The 21962-nt window shown below is 46.0% G+C and overlaps 1 protein-coding gene across 1 annotated transcript in view; it reads right to left on the reverse strand.

Annotated features, from left to right (window-relative positions):
- The window catches only part of RTN4RL2 (reticulon 4 receptor like 2), a 340267-nt gene that overhangs the window by 237212 nt on the left and 81093 nt on the right, over positions 1–21962 (reverse strand). Inside the window, exon 2 of the mRNA XM_073596988.1 lies at positions 10413–10909. Within this exon, the coding sequence (XP_073453089.1) occupies positions 10413–10909 (497 nt within the window). The remainder of the gene's footprint in view (positions 1–10412; positions 10910–21962) is intronic.

A 21962-nucleotide genomic window follows, 5' to 3' on the forward strand; every position in this document is an offset into this window, starting at 1 on the left:
GCAATACTTTACCTGTTTGGTACAAGCTTCACAGATGTAGCCCCCCCTATAGTATACACTGGAGCACCTGTGTGGCCCCCCTAATAAAAATGGTGTTCTGGGGTCCCACACTAGTGCTCCAGTGTCCAGATGTGAAAACAGCTGCTCAGTGTCCTCTCTTTACACAGAATCTAGTTGGCATTTCATTCTAGTAACAAACCCATCTACACAAACAAATATTTGGCATCCAAGTAGGCCCAAAAAAAATGTGGGAAAATGCATATGGCCTAAACAATGGTGTTTTAGAGGCCGAAAGAAAAATGTTTGATACGAACGAATAATGGGCCCATGAACATTAAAGTTGCCCTTTTAAACGTTACAATAAAAGCATATGGAGCAGCACGAACGCAATAAAGACAGAAAGAATAGGAACACAGCACAACTACTTACTTTTTTGCAGCACTCTCCGGATCTTTCGGTACTGCTCTGGCTCTCTTAACTTCAGGTCCGACCACCGCTTCCTGAGCTGATCTTTCGATCTTCGTACCCCGAAATTCCTGTGAAGGCTTTTGATCACTTTCGCCATGATCTTGGCCTTTCTGATGTTGGGGTTGGGGTAAGGCTCATACTTCCCGTCATAGTCGGACTTCCTCATGATGTCGACCATCTCCAACATCTCCCCAAAGGACATATTTGTGGCCTTAAAACGTCTCCTTCTGGATCGGGACGTGTACGGATCCGGGCTTTCCTCCTCCTCCTCCTCCTCCTCCTACTCCTCGTTGCTATAATTAGCACACACCTGCTCTAACTCCGCCCTCATGCTCTTCACCCACTGCGCCGAACGAAAAGGGGCGGGGAATAGACTAGAAAGAACGTCAGGGGCGGGCGGAGTTACACGCATGCGCAGTGTGTATAAAGCGTAACACGCGTGCGTATTACGTACGATCTGTGAGCGGAGGAAGGAGCATTGGACGCGCCGATCGTAAGAACGAAGGTAAGAGACAAACTTGTGCCTATACTGCTTCTAGATTGAGGCCTATATTGTAACAAGATTAGGAGAGTTTTGTCTGACATTAGGCTTTGTCTTGTGTTGTGTCTTGCAGTGAACATGGATATGCTACTCAAAGATAATGACTTCATGTCAGTATTCCTAGAGATGCTAAGGGAGCTGCCCTGTCTGTGGGAGATTAAACACCCCCATTTCAAGAACCAGCAAAGAGGAAGGCAGCACTGGTGCAATTGTGTGAAATTGTGAAGCAGGTGATCCCCACGGCAGACATCACCTATTTAAAGATATTAATTGGTTGCCTGAGGAGCACATATCTAAGGGAGCGCAAGAAGGTCCTGGATTCACAGAGATCCGGAGCAGCAGATGACATCTATGTCCCCAGGATGTTGTACTACGACAGGCTGCATTTTCTGGCAGGCCAGACTGAACCCAGGCCATCCCTCTCCAGTCTTCCTTCCACGCTTCCTTCCCCCCCGGCTGAGGCTTCTGACGCCCAACCTGGGCCTTCCAGGCCACATGTGGAGGAGCCCAGATTGAGCCAGGTATAGCATTCCTCTAAATATTTCTGCTTGTCCAATCAATGATGTTAACTAGATGTTAGTTGGGAGTACTAATTTAAGATTGTGACTGATGATGCAAAACATTACAACCATGTCCCTTTTTCATACACAGGGAAGTCTCAGCCAGGAGGTGGCCGGGCCGAGCCGGCTGGCTGATCCGCAGGTCCCTCCACCCCCCTGAAAAGAGAAAGTGGCAGGAGGAGGAGTGCCCTAGAGGAGGCTGCTATAAGATTCTTTTGGAGGGCTACAGAGGTCCTGGGAGCACCCCACACCATGGAGGAGAACATTGCTGCCTTCATTGCATATAAAATGCAGAGGATGGAGGAGGGCCAACAAGCCATGTGTGAGGCCCTCATATTGGAGGCTCTTGAGAAAGGTATGAGGGGCCAAATGACACCTCAGACACACCTTTGTGATGGTCCTCCTCCTCCTCCTGCAGGTCCTCCTCCTCCCTCTCCTCCAGGTCCCCCCAGTCCTCCTCCAGGTCCTCCCAGTCCTCCTCCTCCTCCAGGTCCTACTCCTCCTCCTGCCACATCTCCAACTGCACAGCCACAGCCGGGAATGAAGCGTGAAAGGAAGACCAGACAGTGATTGCCCTGGGTTCAGTCTGGTCGGCCAAAAAATGCAGCCTCTTGTGGTACCACAGCCTGGGGGCACACATGTCATCTGCTGCTATCCGGATCTCTGCGAATTCTGGACCAGACTGCCCTCCCTTACATATGGACTCCTCAGGCCACCAATTTTGATGTTCAAGAATTGATGTCTGCCGTGGGGGTCCCAGGCTTCGCTAATTTCTCCTGTTGATCCAGTGTTGCCTTCCTCTTTGTTTGGTTCTGAGCCCTTAATAAAGGATTTTTGTTTTGAATTATACTCTCCTATGTGTTTTACTTCGAAAATGACAGTTGGTTTGTGAGGATTCAGGTACATTTCAAATATACAATGTGAAATTAACAAGGGACACCAACACCAAACAATCTCCTGGAGAATAAATAATACAAGATATCAATGGTGTTGGGGTAACTTGACACACAAAACACACACAAAAATATTCTGGAGTAAAAATAAAAATAACATTGAACAAAGATCAGCCTTGGAAAAAATCCAAACATTAAAGAAAAAAAAGGCTGAAAATCCAAAAAAAAAAAAAATTAATATCAAACTGTCAGATGTGACAACTAATAACAATATATTCAGGGAATACCACTAAAAAAACACAAATAAAACTTTGTGAGAAGTGTGTGTGAATATGAGCAGCAAAACTACTTAATTCTTGTCACATTATAAAGAAGAAGAGAGTGCGCTGTATTAAACCATTTTTAACATTGCAGCCTGACGAAAGTGCTGTATCCATTGCGAACGCTAAGTTTACCAGAATGAGCTGTCCCGTCTCGGAATTTCTTCTGAGCATGCGTGGCACTTTGTGCGTCGGAACAGGCCACACACGGTCGGAATTGACGCGATCGGATTTTGTTGTCGGAAAATTTTATCTCCTGCTGTCCAACTTTGTGTGTCGGAAAATCCGATGGAAAATGTCCGATGGAGCCCACACACGGTCGGAATTTCCGACAACACGCTCCGATTGGACATTTTCCATCGGAAAATCCGACCATGTGTACGGGGCATGACAGTGCAGCTCTCTAGTGTATGTCATCCAGGATTCTCAACAAGGCAGGTTGAGAGGCTCCAGGGTTCTTGTCTACTTTGGAGGAAACGGTTTTTCAATTTTCTCAGTGCTTGGTAAAACTCTGTGTGGGATCTAAAGCCTGGAGATTTTGTAGTGATCTGGGTAGAAGGAATTTTCCAATCCTGGAACCAAGTTTTAGGAATGGCCAGGACATTGATTGTGCAGGTGGGTTCTGAGCTTCTTGTAGAGTCAGGACCAGGGTTCCGGGCTCCACCCTCCAGAGGAGTCCATGTGGGTGTAAGGGAGCATCAGGGAAGCAAAGCTTCCAACTTTCGAACTTGACAATGAGGGACACTTAAGGCACGTACACAGGGCAGCCATCAGAAATTTTGGGGCCCCTTACACAGCTTTAGGCCTACCTCCCCCCAAGCCTGACCACCAACATTCCCTAGGGCCTACCCACTGGCCGTACCACCGAATCTGATCACTGACATGCCATACCAAGTCCCACTCCTCCTCCTTCAGTCCCATCTCCTAATATCATGTCCTCTTACAATCTCATCTCCCTCATCCCATGTCCTCCTCCTCCATCCCATGTCCTCCTCCTCCATCCCATGTCCTCCTCCTCCATCCCATGTCCTCCTCCTCCATCCCATGTCCTCCTCCTCCATCCCATGTCCTCCTCCTCCATCCCATGTCCTCCTCCTCCATCCCATGTCCTCCTCCTCCATCCCATGTCCTCCTCCTCCATCCCATGTCCTCCTCCTCCATCCCATGTCCTCCTCCTCCATCCCATGTCAGTGAATTGTGTCAGTCGTTTTTGTATTATTGTTTTTTAGAGCCCCGGCAGCAGAAAGAAAGTGATAAATTGGCAGAAAGTAATAGTAGCAAAAGCTGATATCCAACATGGAAAATTGATAAAATGCAGCAATCTATAAAAGCCACAGTCCCTCCACTAAGCATTAGGCAATCACAATTATGTCATCTAGACTTGATGTTAGGGATTCTGTATCCTTGCTGGAATATCTGTGCACTGTGCAGCACACTGTAGTGATCACAATACTGAATCAGGCTCACATAGATTATAAACATAGCAGCAAGTATGTGAAGGGAGATTAGATGTGAGCATGAAGACCATAGACAGAAAGCAATCAAGCCACTTTCACACTGAGGCGCTGGCCGCGTTGACGGTAAAGCGCCATTAGTTTTAGCGGCGCTTTACCGTTGTTTTAGCGGCGCTTTTCCTGGCGCTAGTGGGATGCTTTTAACCCTCGCTAGCAGGCGAAAAAGATTTAAAAGCGCCCGCAAAGCGCCGCTGAGGAAGCGCTTTGCAGGTGCCTCAGCAGCGCTGCCCATTGTTTTCAATGGCAGGGGCGGTTTAGGAGCGGTGTGTACCGCACCGCCCCAAAGATGCTGCTTGCAGGATTTTTTTTCCTGTCCTGCAAGCGCACCGCTCCAGTGTGCACTCGGGCTTTCACACTGGGGCTGCAAAAGAGGCAGCTCACAGGCGCTTTTCGGGAGCTATTTTTGCACAAAAACACCTGGAAAACACCTCAGTGTGAAAGGAGCCTAACAGGATAGATTCTATAATTAGCAGACACACATGAAAAGTTACCTGGTGGGGGGGTAACATAAATTGTGAGATATCAAAGTATTTCAGACACTACCTGTAACATAACATTCCACTTAATACATGTGTGTGTACAAACACAGCTACTCGCTAGCATCTGCAGGGGGGAGGAGCCAGGACATTGGTGCAGAAAAGGGGTAGAAAGAAGCCCCGTCATTGCATTCTGATGACTGGAGGGGCGGGTCAGGGAGAGCTCTTCATGCCAATCACTTCTGATCCCTCCCCCTCCATCTGCTGCAGGGATGAGCTCTGTGGAATGTAAGCAATCTGTCTTCTCCTCCTGCCGCTCGATCTCCTAATGTCTGCAGCTCTACCACTTGAGAGAAGGAGAATGTGAAGGAAATCAGACATTGGGGGGGAGCAGGAGGAGATCAGATGAGACCAGCAGGAGCACCCCCGCAGGTATAGTCCTGTTCCTGTCACAAGGAGCTGTCCCACCATGGCCGTGAGACCCTCTATATACTTTCTGCCACTCCGCCACACTTACTGGTTGCCAGGGCAACGCCAAGCTCACTCCTCACAGGCGTCGTGGAATATAAGCCTACGGATGCACTTCTGCCCACCTCCCCCTGCACCAATCCCAGCAGAAGTGCATCCTGAGGCATCTAATTGGCGGCGCCTGTGAGGAGTGAGCTTGGTGTTACCCTGGCAACCAGGAAGTGTGGTGGAGTGGCCGAAAGTGGCTGTCAATCATCCAGCCTTCAGGCAGCGGGTGGAAATACCTTGGGGGCCCGAGCCACTCGGGAAATCCGTGCCCCTTGGGATGCCCAGGCCCCTTACATGAGTGTGGGCTGTACCCCCCTGATGGTGGCCCTGCCCGTACACACGATACAAAAATCAGAAGAAAAATTTTGTCTGACGAACAATCTGCAGGTTTTCGGATCGTTAGTATGGTGCTTTCGACAGCCAGTTTTGCTTTTTCGTACAACAAAAGCTGGATGTGCAGACTATAAAATTTTTGTCATACGTGAACTCATGGGGTGGACAGAGAGCTCAGGAGAGACAGAATAAAACAGTGCAATTCAGATTAAGACCCTTTTCACACCAAGGTGCTTCAAAAATGCCCTAAAACGCCTTAGCGTTATTACCACGGTTTTACAGCGTTTTAGGGGCGTTAGCGGTAAAATTAACGCAACGCTGCAGGCGTTTTAACAGCGTTTTTCAAGCGTTATTGAAGCATGTGTTATCGATGCTATCTTTCTGCTTGCATGTTTATCCTTTGTGATATCATGTAAAACAAGCAGTGTCTTGTAAAGTAACAAGCAGTGTCTTGTTTTACTTCAAATCTTCATTTTTCTGGGATTAATTCTTTTTTTTATCACTTTAATTTTGTTTTTTTGGCACTTTGATGGTCTGTTTAATCATTCTGACCTTCCCACAATTTCAGTCCTGTTGTAGATGCTCTCTTTTCTGCTTGCATGTTTACCTTTTTGTGAGATCATGTGAATTTTCTACAGCTCAGGGTGGATTATAGGCGCTATTCAGGCATTTTTACAGTGTTTTCAGTTCATTTCAATGGAGAGGGGCGTTTTTGAAGCGCTTTTTTTTTCAACGCCGAAAAGCTGCTCCAAAGATGCTGCTTGCAGGACTTTTCTCAATGCCCCGCCAGCGCAACACCTCAGTTTGAAAGGGTCCATTGAGATGCATGGGGAGCATTTTAATAGCGTTATTTTTATTTTTAACGTCTTGGTGTGAAAGGGGTCTAAGACACAGAACGCTTCCCTGTTCTCAGCACATTCACTGTCCTTATCTCCTGCTGCAGAGTCCTGTACAGATGTAACAGACAGAACAAGTGGTGCTCTGTGTCTGCAGCCTGAGCTCAACTTCTGTCTTATAATAATCTGATAAGATTCTGGACACAAGCTTTACCAGAAATCTGTCACCAGGGCTGGTGCAAAGGTTTCTGACACCCTAGGCGAAACCTCATTTTGCCGCCCCCCCCCCCCCCCTGGCTCTTCCCCTGACTCCACCCCTTTTCCCTGCCCATGTAAACCCCACCTTTTTAATGAAATGCCCATCAAATGCAGCCTCACCAGCGGCCATCAATGCAGCCTACCAGCGCCCATCAAATGCAGCCTGCCTCACCAGCGCCCATCAAATGCAGCCTACCAGCGCCCATCAATGAATGTTTGCTTACTTCCATTAATTTGGGAGTCGGGACACAGACATAGTCCTCCGCCACTGCTGCGCCTCTGACACTATGTGCGAACGGTGTGCGGCTGCCTGCTGATGCTGAGACTTAGTTGCTTGCTGTAGAGAGAAAAGAGTAGGAAAACCAGTGCCTGGGCGAGGCAGCAGGGCACCCTAGGCGGCTGCCTAGTTTGCCTAGTGGTAGCACCGGCCCTGTCTGTCATCTGCAAGGACACTGCAACAGCGTAACTGCAGCAACTTTTCTATCAGGCACACACACTGACCTGCTCTACTCCATTTGACAGTGCCTCCTCTTCTTCAGCACAGATCGGCAACTGACCCCGATCCACAGCACAGAGTCAGTGCCCAGTACAGGATGAATGCTATGAGCTGCAGCCAATCACCATATAAAAAGCAGCCAGGAGGTCCAATCAAAAAAGGTTTTCACACACAGTGAGAAAACCAGCCTCAGCCTGCGGGTTTATGATTGCATATGCGGGATAGCGGGACAGCCTTTACTTTGCGGGACAATCCCGCCCATTCAGGGACATTGGGAGGTATGGGGAAGCTGTGAAAGAGAGAGTGCTAACAGAGGTACGGCATTTGTACATGAAACCAGGGACACAGGAGGACAAAGGCACAAAGCCTCAGCAGCGGGACTGCTAAAAAGTGCCAGGAGGCTAAATTGTACTTTATTTTATTCATGATGGTGGAAACCCCTGCGTGGGCAACTGTTTGTTTTGTTGAACATTTGCTTTTCTTTCTCTGAAATAAAAGTGAGCCAACAAGCCCAATTGCACAACTAGCATGGTCTCTATTCACTGGTGAGCTCTACACTAAAGCTACAAAAAAAACAAAAAAAAACATTACTATATATCAGGGACGGATCCAGAGTCTAGTTATAGGAGGTTGCGGCTTTGATGTAGAAATGCCAGGAGGCAGCGGGCCCAGTCTTAGCTGAAAGCTAGGAAGTGTTGTCTTGCAGCACAAAAATGAGCCAGAAGATAAACATAAAAATACATATTTTTACCGTTTGTATAGGAGAGATGGACAAAATAAGAAAAAATAGCTGTAATGAGTTATGTCCCGCTTTCGGACTCCATTTTGTGACCCTGCCTTAATTTTTCTGTGTCTATTTCCTGCTTCCTGAAACATTGTTGAATAATATCAGTGACTCTCTTACTTCCTGTTGTGTCTTCAAGACCGGAAGTGCGGGAAAATCTCCTTAATGGGACACTGACAAAACAAAAAAACAACCATTCCCTGCTCATCCCAAAACTAAAAAACAAAAATCGGCATTGCATACAGTTTAAGGGATATGGAGAGTATATTTTGTGCCATGTCAGTGTAGACACAGATGCTAGTGACTCAATATGACATTTCATGCTGGAAATTAGTACAAGGAAGGCTTCATGGCAATTAGGCGATACATAATTTAAAAATATGCCTAGAAAATGTTGCAGTAAATACATTCTTGGACGAAATGGCAGTTCAACATGTTACCAGCCGGCCTGATATAGCTGAGGAGCTGAGCGTAGCCAGAATTTATGAAAATGCCAGGTACTGTGTTTCTATATTAGCTGTTTGCTCTTCTGCAGCTCCACATTTAAATCAATATCTTGCATTATAATTAGATTAAGGGCCGGTTCACACGGGGGCGACTTGTCAGGCGACCTAGCCGCCTGACAAGTCGCCTCCCATTCTGTACAATGGAACCGTTCTAATCGGAGTGACGCAAGTCGCTCCGACTTAGAAGAAAGGTTCCTGTACTACTTTGGGGGCGACTTGCATAGACTTCTATACAGAAGTCGTCTTGCAAGTCGCCCCGGCAGTCGTGTGCAGGTCGCCTCGGTGAGGCGACCTGCAAGTCGTGCCGCGTCTAGTGTGAACCGGCACTTAGTTTGAACAAGACAAAAATGTCAATACTAAAAGGACAACACTTTTTTTTTCATAAATAATGACATATATACAGTACCTGTATTCTGTGATTTTAGACAACCGTTAATTCTTGTACTCACTTTCATACCAAATATAAATACAATGTTGAATATTTCAAAAAAGCATCTGGTAGCTGTGCTAATATCCCATCACCGGACACACTGGTTGGTGCTCTGGTGGGGGAGGGGCTCCCATCTGGAGGAGCAATAGAGATTTGCGGAATTGCAGCATCACACAGCCAGATGCTTTATTCCGTCTTCACGCTGCGCTGGAGCCTGGAGAAGATGGAGGGAGGAGGTGGGTGGAGCCAACATTCACACTAGGCGTAGAGGAGGAAGAAGGCTCCGCTCTGCATGCTGGGGCCTCGTTTTCGTTCTTGGCTCAGAGATGACGTCACTGGTTGCTAGACTCCAGGCGGAAGGCAATAGCAACCAATGCGGTGGGCAGTAGAGAGCCAGGTGCCACCACAAGAGGGTCTCTTTCGATGCCACTGCTGGCCTGCTGCTGATTCTACCCTGTTGCCCCCCCCCCCCCCCCCCGGGTCTGTCCCTGCTGTATATATACAGCATATATACACACACTCTATTATGTCAAAAGTATTGGGATGCCTGGCTTTACACGCACATAAACTTTAATAGCATCCCAGCCTTCCCAAAAGAGGCCCTTCCCTCTTCTGGGAAGGCTGTCCACAAGGTTTAGGAGTGTGTCTGTGGGAATGTTTGACCATTTTTCCAGAAGCACATTTGTGAGGTCAGGCACTGATGTTGGATGAGAAGGCCTGGCTCACAGTCTCCACTCTAATTCATCCCAAAGGTGTTCTATTGGGTTGAGGATAGGACTCTGTGCAGGCAAGTCAAGTTCCTCCACCTTAAACTCGCTCACCATGTCTTTTTGGACCTTGCTTTATGCACTGGTGCGCAGTCATGTTGGAACAGGAAGGGGCCATTCCCAAACTGTTCCCACAAAGTTGGGAGCATTAAATTGTCCAAAATGCCCTGGTATGCTGACACCTTAAGAGTTTCCTGGAACTAAGGGGCCAAGTTCAACTCCTGAAAAACAACCCCACACCATAATACCCCTCCACCAAATGATTTGGACCAGTGCCCAATACTTTTGACAATATACAGTATTTATATACAGTATGTATATTATACACACAGTATATATTGGATTGTTTTACTGACACTATACACTATATATGAAATATATTAAGTGCTTAGTGGAAATGTATTGTGTGATTTATATTAACCATGATTTATTTAGCATTGGATCCAAATTTCTAAATTTAAATCATTACACATATACATTTTTTAAACACTACACATTGCCACAAAGATTGTTAAAGGGATTGTATAGTTTTTATAAACAGTCCCTTTAAGTATGGTTGATTTAATGTAAGCAGCTCATGGTTCAATATTGAAGTAAAGGATTACAGCCATCTTCTGTAAGTGAGGAGTCTAACTTTTTTGGAGAAATTTTTTCAGGTCAGTTGAAATACACATATTTTAGAGGTCATTCAAGGTATTTAAAAGTTTTACTCACCGGCAATCCTGTCAGGCGGTTGTGTTGAAGGTAGAGGTAGCGCAGAGAATGGAGGCCTCGGAACAGGTCAGCTGGCAGCCTGTGGATATTACATTGATACAGGTGCAGGGAGAGCAAAGAATTCAAACCACTGAAAGTGTCTGGCTGTAGAGGTGGCAAATTTGGGTTCTTTCCAAGATCCAATTCTTCTAGATGCTCCAGACCCTGGAATGTCCCAGGACGCAGTACGGAAATACGATTTGAGAATAGCCAAAGTACAGATGTAAGAGGAGAAAAAAGTCCAGGACTTAATTCTGAGATCTGGTTGTTTTGCAGGAAGACTCGACGGGCCTGGTTTGGTAGAGGCGATGGGACACGAGACAGGTTGTGCGACTGGCAGCTAGCTGTCGGAGGTGATGGGTAGCAAGTGCAAAGGGAGGGGCAAGGGGAGAGAGAGAAAGGATAAGAGCGTGAGAGGGGAAGGAGGGGAAATAAACTTAGGAGGTGCAGGAGGAAGCCTTGGGTGGAGACCAGAAGCCAGAGGGAATGAATCATCCAGATTGGAATGACAAGACAGATGGAATTAGGGGGGGAAAAAAAACAAGATGAGAGCAATAAAATGTATTAGTTTTACTATCAAAATATGACTCAGTATATTAAGAAAACATTTAAGTTTAAGACATAAATTTAAGTTTTTCTACTTTAAAATTTCTTGAATGTCAGGAATAATTATGCAATTATTTATTTGGGAAATGTACCAGATACTGACCGTGGGCACAACAAATATCTAAGTTTCAATTTGTAAGGTAAAGGAGTTCTATGCATTAAGATAAAAAAACCTTTTGTGTGTAGCAGCCACCCCAACACCCCCTAATTACTTACCTATGCCTCATCTCTCTCCAGTGATGCCCACAAATGTCTAAGCTGTCCAGGACACGCCTCCTGATTGGCTGAGACACAGCAGCAGCGCCATTGGCTCCCATGGCTGTCAATCATAGTCAGTAAGACAATCAGGGGAGATAGGGGTGGTGCCAGGTTGGGGCTCTGTGTCTGAATAGACACACAGAGCTGTGACTCGGCTCAGGCGCCCCCATAGGAAGCTGCTGACTGTGGGGGCACTCGATAGGAGGGAGGTGCCAGGAGCACAGAAGAGGGACCCGAGAAAAGGAGGATCGAGGCCACTCTGTGCAAAACCAACTGCACATAGCAGGTAAGTATAACATGTTTGTTTTTTTCTGTTTTTTTAAGTGGTATTTGATCGCCTCTGCAGTTTTTATTTTTTGCGCTATAAACAAAAGAAGAGCGACAATTTTGAAAAAAACACAATATTTTTTACTTTTTGCTATAATAAATATCCCAATTTTTTTTTTTAAAAACACATTTTTTCCTCAGTTTTGGCCGATACGTATTCTTCTACATATTTTTGGTAAAAAAAAACGCAATAAGCGTATATTGATTGGTTTGCGCAAAAGTTATAGCGTCTACAAAATACGGGATAGATTTATGGCATTTAAAAAAAAAAAATGTTTTTTATTTTTTTAGCGGCGATCGCAATTTTTTTTGGTGACTGCGACATTATGGCGGACACATCGGACACTTTTGACACATTTTTGGGACCAATCACATTTATACAGCGATCAATGCTATAAAATTGCATTGATTACTGTGTAAATGTGACAGGCAGTGAAGGGGTTAACCACTAGGGGGCGGGGAGGGGTTAAGTATGTTTCCTAGGGAATGATTCTAACTGAAGGGGGAGGGGACGCACTAGGGGAGGAGACCGATCAGTGTTCCTCCGTTCTGGAAACACAGATCGCTCTCCTCAGAGTTTACACACACAGATCCACATGCCGGCCCGGTTAACGGGCAATCGCGGGTGCCCGGCGGACATCGCGACCGCCGGGCACACGCACCGGGTCCCGAGGAACGCGGCGGGCGCGTGTGCGCGCGCCCCCTAGACGGCCGGGAATCCGATCCCATCTGTGGACGTCATATGACTATGGGCGGGTACTGAAGTGGTTAAATTCCATCAGTAAACTAATACTATCCAGAAAAATTGTAACTATGCTAAATTGAGACAACAATAGACAACAGTAGAAATTCTAACTGATAACTGTAATTTTAGAACAGGTATCCTGAAAATTATGGCTCCCTCTCCAAGCCTCAGCAAGCTTGCCCCAAGTATTTTATTTACCTGTCCACTTACCCTGTTTCCCCGAAAATAAGACCTAGCGTGATTGTCGGTGATGGCTGCAATATAAGCCCTTCCCCCCCAAATAAGCCCTAGTTAAAGTTCTTGTAGATCTTATTTTCAGGGTAGGGCTTATTTTCAGAGAAACTGGGTAGGGCTTATTTGGGGGGTAGGGCTTATATTGCAGCCATCACAGACAATCACACTAGGTCTTATTTTCGGGGAAACAGGGTATATGAAGATCTTCACTGTGCGCCACTGGGAGCTGCATAGCCTGCTAGGTGCCACTTTTGTAGCCTCTTCACAGAAACTCTCCTGGCTGACATTCATGTGCAGTAGATTCCTTATTTATTCCCATGGGAAGCCCGCCAATTGTTGAGGTTATCAATTTGTAAGTTTTCCACTGGAATACACAGGGAGTCTACTGCACATTTATGGCCTGGCCAGCAGAGTCTCTGAAGAGACAGAGGCTGTGAATATAGTGTACTAGGACTTTACTAAAACTTTTGACAGTGTTCCCCACACATGGCTACCGTGTAAAGTCTATAGACTTAGAAAATGAAGTCTGTAAGGGGATAGAAAACTGGTTTAAAGACTGTATTTGGAGTAGTGAACAATGATTCATACTTTGAATGATCTAAGGTTATTGGTGGTGTCCCCCACAGTTCTATGTGGGGACCCTTAATGTTTAACCTTTTAATAAATTATATAACGTCTGGGATTAAAAGTACAATTTCTGTGTTTGCAGAGGACACCAAGCCATGTACTGTAGCTTTAAAAAAAATGCTTTGCAGGATGACTAACTTACATGCAGACATAAATAGACCAACACAAAGCGGAAGGAAAATGATAAACGGTTTTTAATTTTGATTTTTCAAATAGATATGTGAAAAGTGTGGCGTGCATTTGTATTCAGCCCTCTTTTCTCTGATACCTCTCACTAAAATCTAGTGGTACCTGTTGCCCTCAGAAGTCAACTAATTAGTAAATAAATAGACCTGTGTGTAACTTAATCTCAGTATAAATACAGCTGTTCTGTGAAGCCATCAGAGGTTTGTTAGTGAACAAACAGTATCATGAAGGCCAAGGAACACACAAGACAGGTCAGAGATAAAGTTGTGGAGAAGTTTAACCCCTTCCCGACCAGCCGCCGCAGTTGTACTGTGGCAGGATTGCTCTCCTGTGCGAACCGACGTAACTGTACGTCAGTTCGCCTTTTGACCACTAGGGGGCGCGTGCGGGCCGCCGGAGCCAATGCGCGTGCCTGGCGGTCGCGATGACTGCCGGGCACGCGCGATCGCTCTGCACAGAGACAGAACTGAGATCTGTCAATGTAAACAGACAGATCTCCGTGCTGTCAGGGATGAGGAGAGCGATCTGTTGTTCATACTAAGTGCTTTCACACTGGAGCGGTGCGCTTGCAGGATGGTAAAAAAAGTCCTGCAGGCCGCATCTTTGCAGCGCTGTAGGAGCGGTGTATTGAAGGAGCGGTGTGTAATCAATGGGGCAGCGCCGACAAACCACCGGCAAAGCGCCGCTTTGGGGTTAAAAGTGCCCCGCTAGCGGCCGATTAGCACTGCTAAAACGACGGTAAAGCACCGCTAAAAATACCGCTGAGGCTGCCTCAGTGTGAAAGTAGCCTTAGGCGTGCACTCCACAAATCTGGCCTTTATGGAAGAGTGGCAAGAAGAAAGCCATTGTTGAAAGAAAGCCATAAGAAGTCCCATTTGCAGTTTGCGGGAAGCCATGTGGGGGACACAGCAAACATGTGGAAGAAAATGCTCTAGTCAGAACTTTAGACCAAAAATTTAACTTTTTGGTCCAAAGGTAAAACGCTATACAGCCAGGTCCATAAAGTATTGGGACATCGACACAATTCTAATCTTTTTGGCTCTATACACCACCACAATGGATTTGAAATGAAACAAACAAGATGTGCTTTAACTGCAGACTTTCAGCTTTAATTTGAGGGTATTTACATCCAAATCAGGTGAACGGTGTAGGAATTACAACAGTTTGTATATGTGCCTCCCACTTTTTAAGGGACCAAAAGTAATGGGACAAATTAACAATCATCCATCAAACTTTCACTTTTTAATACTTGGTTGCAAACAGGGGAGTTGCTAGGTCTGCAAAAGATCTGGGGCTAGAGCCCATAGCAGCGGTCACCAACCTTTTTGCATGCCCGCAGGGGAGGGGGGGGGGGGACCAGTGGTAAGCAATTTTTCACAGGCGATGGTTGATATGGTGTCAGGGTGATTGAAGTGCATTATTTCTATTGTTACATTCAAATATATAATGAAGTGGTTAAACTCACCATACTGCAGAATCAGTGGGAGCCCTGGGCGTGTCACTTGCCACATCTCCTGCCACCAGATGCAGCATGTCACTTGCCACCGTCGCCTGTCACCAGATGCAGCGTGTTACTTGCCACCGTCACCTGCCACCAGATGTGGATTGTCACTTGCCATGTCGCCTGCCACCAGATGTGGATTGTCACTAGCCACGTCTCCTGCTACCATTTGCAGATTCTCACTTGCCACATCTCTTGCCACCATTTGCAGATTGTCACTTGCCACGTCACCGGCCACCAGATGTGGGTTGTCACTTGCCAGCTGATGTGGATTGTCACTTGCCATGCCAGCCAGTTCCACCAAATATGCATTGATGCTGCATTGGTGGCAGGCTGACAGCACTGGTCCATTTAGTGAGAGCAGGAGAGCGGTGATGCGGGGTGGGCAGTGAGGGATGATGTTATCTCGCTGCTCCCCGCCGCACCTCCAACATTGAAGCAAGGGGGTCTGGCTGCAAAGTGGAGCTCCACGATGACCGTGCTGTGACGGAATATGGAGCTCCACGATGACCGTGCTGTGACGGCGGAAGAGCGCCGATTTGTGGCGGACAGTGAGAGATTATGTCATCTCTCTGCTGCTCGCCACACCTCGCTCCCAAATTGAAGAGGCCCGGCTGTGAAGAGCTCGCTTCTTTCCTCTCCTCCGCCTCTCTCATGCAGCCAGCCTGACTGTCGCAGCAGCTGCAACCCACTGGTTAGGCAGGGACCCTGTGGCAAGAGACTCGGGGCTATGGGCCCCAGATTCGGGGCTATAGCCCCAATAGCCACCCCCTAGCAACGCCCCTGGTTGCAAATCCTTTGCAGTCAATTACAGCCTGAAGTCTGGAACGCATAGACATCACCAGACGCTGGGTTTCATCCCTGGCGATGCTCTGCCAGACCTCTACTGCAACTGTCTTCTTCTGCTTGTTCTTGGGGCATTTTCCCTTCAGTTTTGTCTTCAGCAAGTGAAATGCATGCTCAATCGGATTCAGGTCAGGTGATTGACTTGGCCATTGCATAACATTTCACTTCTTTCCCTTAAAAAACTCTTTGGTTGCTTTTGCAGTATGCTTCGGGTCATTGTCCATCTGCACTGTGAAGCACCGTCCAATTAGTTCTGAAGCATTTTGCTGAATATGAGCAGATAATATTTCCCGAAACATTTAACTTCAATTCATTCTGCTTCTTTTGTCAGCAGTCACATCATCAATAAATACAAGAGAACCAGTTCCATTGGCAGCCATACATGCCCACGCCATGACACTACCACCACCATGCTTCACTGATGAGGTGGTATGCTTTGGATCATGAGCAGTTCCTTTCCTTTTCTATACTCTTCTCTTCCCATCACTCTGGTACAAGTTGATCTTGGTCTCATCTGTCCATAGGATGTTGTTCCAGAACTGTGAAGGCTTTTTTAGATGTTTGGCAAACTCTAATCTGGCCTTCCTGTTTTTGAGGCTCACCAATGGTTTACATATTGTGGTGAACCCTCTGTATTCACTCTGGTGAAGTCTTCTCTTGATTGTTGACTTTGACACACATACACCTACCTCCTGGAGAGGGTTCTTGATCTGGCCAACTGTTGTGAAGGGTATTTTCTGCACCAGGTAAAGAATTCTTCGTTCATCCACCACGGTTGTTTTCCGTGGTCTTCCGGGCCTTTTGGTGTTGCTGAGCTCACGATGCGTTCTTACTTTTTAAGGATGTTCCAAACAGTTGATTTGGCTACACCTAATGTTTTTGCTATCTCTCTGATGGGTTTGTTTTGTTTTTTTCAGCATAATGATGGCTTGCTTCACTGATAGTGACAGCTCTTTGGATCTCATATTGATAGTTGACAGCAACAGATTCCAAATGCAAATAGCACACTTGAAATGAACTCTGGACCTTGTATCTGCTCCTTGTAAATGGGATAATGAGGAAATAGCACACACCTGGCCATGGAACAGCTGAGTAGCCAATTGTCTTATTACTTTTGGTCCCTTAAAAAGTGTGAGTCACATATACAAACCGTTGTAATTCCTTCACCGTTCACCTGATTTGGATGTAAATACCCTCAAATTAAAGCTGAAAGTCTGCAGTTAAAGCACATCTTGTTCATTTCATTTCAAATCCATTGTGGTGGTGTATAGAGCCAAAAAGATTAGAATTGTGTCGATGTCCCAATATTTATAGACCTGACTGTATGTGGCGGAATACTGACACTGGGCATCGCCCTAAACACACAACCCCCACCGTGAAACATGGTGGTGGCAGCATCATGTTGTGGAGATGCTTTTCTTCAGCAGGGACAGGGAAGCTGGTCAGAATTGATGAGAAGATGGATTGAGCCAAATACAGGGCAATCTTAGAAGAAAACCTGTTACTGCAAAAGACTTGAGACTGGGGCGGAGGTTCACCTTTCAGCAGGACAGTGAACCTAAACATACAGCCAGAGCTACAATAAAATGGTTTAAATCAAAGAATATTCATGTGTTAGAATGCCCCAGTCAAAGTCCAGACCTAAATCCATTTGAGAATTTGTGGCAAGACTTGGAAATTGCTGTTCACAGACGCTCTCCATCCAATCTGACAGAGCTTGAGCTATTTTGCAAAGAAGAATGGGCTAAAATTTCACTCTAGATATGCAAAGCTGGTAGAGACATTTCCAAAAAGACTTGCAGCTGTAATTGCAGTGGAAGGTGGTTCTGACTTTTTTGACTCAGGAGGGCTGAATACAAATGCATGCCACACTTTTCACATATTTATTTGTAAAAAAATTTGAAAACCATTTATCCTTTTCCTTCCACTTCACAATTATGTCCCACTTTACGTTGGTCTATCACATAATAAAATCCCAATAAAATACATTTACGTTTTTGGTTGTAACGTGACAAAAAATGTGGAATATTTCAAAGGGGTATGAATACTTTTTCAAGGCACTGTACATGCAACTGCGGTGCGGTGGTACAGGATTTTTAGGGTTAAAAAAAATGAGGTGACATATCGCCTCCCAACCTCCTGTCAACTACCCTTTAAAAAGTGATCCACCACGGGTCAGTTTTGAGAATTACGAAAAAGACTATTGCAAGTGTGAAGAAGGGGGTTTCAGGAAGGAATTTTGTTTTCTGCTGCTGGCCCAAATTGGGTCATGCTTTAGGTTTTTTTTGCCTTCCTCTTAATCACCTCTGGATATAGGAATTTTACAGTATATATGAAGGTTTTCAGTTAATTTATTCATTTTTTCTTTTGGTTGAACTAGATGGATTTGTGACTTTTTTAACCTATGTTTATTATTTCAGCCTCCTGTCACATAACTTGCACTATGCAATTTCCTTCTGTAATAATTCAAGAAACACATTTTCAAGGTGATTAAGCAGCACACAATAGATGCAAATTTGAAAATGGTGCTCACTCATCAGGTAGGCAGCAGGTAACCGGTGTCCCGTAGGTCTCTTTCACATGGGTGTCTACCACCCTCTGAAAAGCAATCTCCTATAGATCACTTTTTAGAGGAGGTAGAGCAGCAGCTGTCAGGTATTCAGGGGGCTATACTGCTGCCTTCTGAATGTCTGTTTTTTTTTTTCTTTTTGGGGGGGGGGAGGGGGGCTTTTTTTTTTAAATCCCAAGGGCAATTTAGCATTAAAATAAAGGGCAGCAACCTCGAGCTAAGGCCCCATAGATTTTCTGCAGATTTTTGTCTTCAGATTTACCAAAAACATGTATTGCAAGGGCTTGCCTGGTTGCATACAAACTGAAACTCTTAAGGTTTGACCTCATTTTATATGGTTTTGGCAAATGAGTTGGATGGAAAAATCCACCCCTACCAGAACATTCTATTCTGACAGAGACACTCTCTGCAGTCAGAATACACTGATCGGCAGCTGCAGCTGATTGGCTGCAGCCACTAATTGAAGTTAATTTGACAGAAGTTGGTCAACCAATCCCTGCTGAACTGACTGAGGAAACCTGGGAGGTATTATAACTTTGTAAAATAATACTACTATACCTTCTAAGTGCTGACAACACAAATGGCCTGCAGGTAACTCTACCACACCATTCTACAAATCACTGAGGCTTTAATGCATTATATATCCAGGTTTGAATATTGTTGAGTTTTTTGTTTGCAAGATACTTCAAAAAAGGGGGGCTTTTTTTGGGTAGGTTTTGCCCTTATTTTTTTTATCCAGCAGTAATGAACCAAATTCACTGATGTAAGTAACAGCCACAACAGATCTCAAAGCTATAGGAAAGTTTCCTCATAAAAAAAAATAAAACAAGTGGTCAGTGACAAAACAGCTTAAAAATATGTAGCACCCTCCTAGATAGGTGCTAGGAGTAGATAGATTTCGTTTGCTCACTGTAGTCAGTGAGGGTGTATTTTTCTGTTAGGTAAATTTATCTTTATCTCACTGTAGCCAGTACAGCTGCAAGTGATTGTTTAGGTTCTGCTCTATGACTTACAGGCTGCTGATTTAATCACCCTCACTCGTATCTCCAGGGTTACCTAGATAATTCTGGAACATAGGTGTGGAGTAATGTAAATGGTCAGCATTAATGTTTATACTGCCTTAGCCAATCTTGTGGGCCCTTGCACAGGTGGCTGCTGGGTAAGGGTATACATGGTGTCTTGGATGGGAGAAGTCCAGCCTGGAGGACATGCTGCCCTTCCAGGCAACCCCGCCATGTGCTTTCTGTTTTTGAGGCCTCAGCTGGGCTACCTGAGGGGCCTGGAAGCTGATTGAGGGACTGTCTCATGGTGTATCTGGTCTGGGACTACTAGCAAACATTGGAAGGATGCATTAATTTGTCTGAGGGTTTGTGAGTACAGACTGTGTGAGAGATCCTAGAGACTGAGTCTATGGGCTGCTGCTACCCACCCCTCTGGTGCTTGAGAATCAGCTGAAATTGCAGGAAAAAGGGGGTATCAGTAGGTATCCTAAAGAGCTTTGTCTACCCTATTTTGTGCTAAGGGACTTTGCTCAAGTTGCTGAAGCAAGTTGTGACTTTCACCTGTGTAGCACACCCCTCGTAGGAGCTGCTGAGTTAGGATTCCCCACTGCTACACAGACAGGCACACAACATCTCCTTCATGCATTCCAGCTTTATAGAAAACCAGTCCTTGGCTTGTTATTTTGTTGCTTATTAGGGGTTGATAACTTGGGTGAGGTAGGAAATTTATAGGATGCCCAACTTGAAAATGTCCAGAACGATGAACAAAGGGGACAACTCCCTCCTTATTTACACAAAATCCTCCTTTTCCTTCCTCCTGCACAAACTTGGCTCACATGTACAGCTCCTGCTGATCACTCCAAGGGAACTAACAGTCTATAGTGTTAATTCAGCAACTACCCATTACAGGCCGGGAACATTCTGCCCCTTTGTGGATAAAGTAGCACAATATGGAGTGAACAGCATATCCTTCTGCCTTCTTGTAGACCCTGAGCCCAGTTCTACTGCTGCAGAAGATACCAACCCACCTGTCCGATTGCTTCCCCAGTCTTTCCTGACTGGTACACTTCCATGGGGATTCCATAGGGCAAGGATGAAGACTTAAACACAACGCTTCAGAGAGCACTGCTACAGCTGACAGTCTCTCCCCTTGTGTTGTTCCTGCACTGTGCTGATATTACTCACTGTCTTTGCTTGCTCTTTCCTGCTGCCTCTAACGGCATGATTCCCTTCCAGTTGCCTCCTATGATGGGATCCTTCCAGGCCAGCTATCCTGATCTCCATCCCAAAGTAAAACCCCTCCCTGGCAGGGATCCCTCAAGGGTCACAGACAGCCTTTCCTCAGCACTCAATCTCCATCTTCCACCCGACTCCCCTGCTGGCATGGCCCATGCCTATGGGATTTTCTCAGTTTCCCCCTGCCAGCCCGTTTCTGGGGATTGGCTGAGGTCCCATAAATATTCATGACAGCTTCTCTCCACCTCCGCCCACTAGTTTTAGAACATATTCCAATTTTCCAGATACCAGGGTGACGCACCAGAGAGCTCTCAGGATGAGTCATCCAGCACTGGCCTCTAATAACCCTGACCCAGATTCAGTGACTCAGGTCTTAATCCTAGAGCAAGGGAAATGCTTTTACCTACACTACTCTTCTAGTAGCACACACTAGAGGGTGCTGTACCTGCCAAGTCCATTACTGGCCCTTGCAAAGACTGTGCTAAAGTGCTGCAAAAGAAGAAAGTTTGGTTCCTCATCTTGTACATAATTCTTTTTGGAGTATCCCACTTATAGGCATATTTAGTTAGCACCCAGATGCCCAGGTCAGGGGGAAAGGGTTAATGTTTTGCCGCCTTTGCCAACGTGTTCATGGGCTTTCTGTGGGGTCCAGCCTCCTTCCTGTGTTATATAAAAGGGAAGCGGTCCAGATCCGAGGGGGGTCCTGAGGGACAAATGAGAAGACACATGGGGCACATGGGCAACTAAGACTTGCCGAGACCTGAACACCAATTTGCTGGAAGATATCAGGTAGATGGACTTCTCCATTTGAGCAATTCCAAGTATGGACTTTTATCAGAGGATTTACCTGGGGCAGCCGCAGTTAGGTTTAGTTAGGAGAAAGAGGTTATTGCATTGCAGTGGCAGGTGGAGCTCAAAATTTTGTGGGAGGGTGCAAACAAACATTCTGAAAAATACTGAAACAAAAACATCAATTGCAGCCTCACTGTGCCCAGCAAATGCAGCCAACTGTGCCCAGCAAATGCAGCCAACTGTGCCCAGCAAATGCAGCCAACTGTGCCCAGCAAATGCAGCCAACTGTGCCCAGCAAATGCAGCCAACTGTGCCCAGCAAATGCAGCCAACTGTGCCCAGCAAATGCAGCCAACTGTGCCCAGCAAATGCAGCAAACTGTGCCCAGCAAATGCAGCAAACTGTGCCCAGCAAATGCAGCAAACTGTGCCCAGCAAATGCAGCAAACTGTGCCCAGCAAATGCAGCAAACTGTGCCCATCATATGCAGCAAACTGTGCCCATCATATGCAGCAAACTGTGCCCATCATATGCAGCAAACTGTGCCCATCATATGCAGCAAACTGTGCCCATCATATGCAGCAA

This window comes from Aquarana catesbeiana, linkage group LG08 (genome assembly GCF_042186555.1).
Source record: "Aquarana catesbeiana isolate 2022-GZ linkage group LG08, ASM4218655v1, whole genome shotgun sequence".
NCBI lineage: Eukaryota > Metazoa > Chordata > Amphibia > Anura > Ranidae > Aquarana > Aquarana catesbeiana.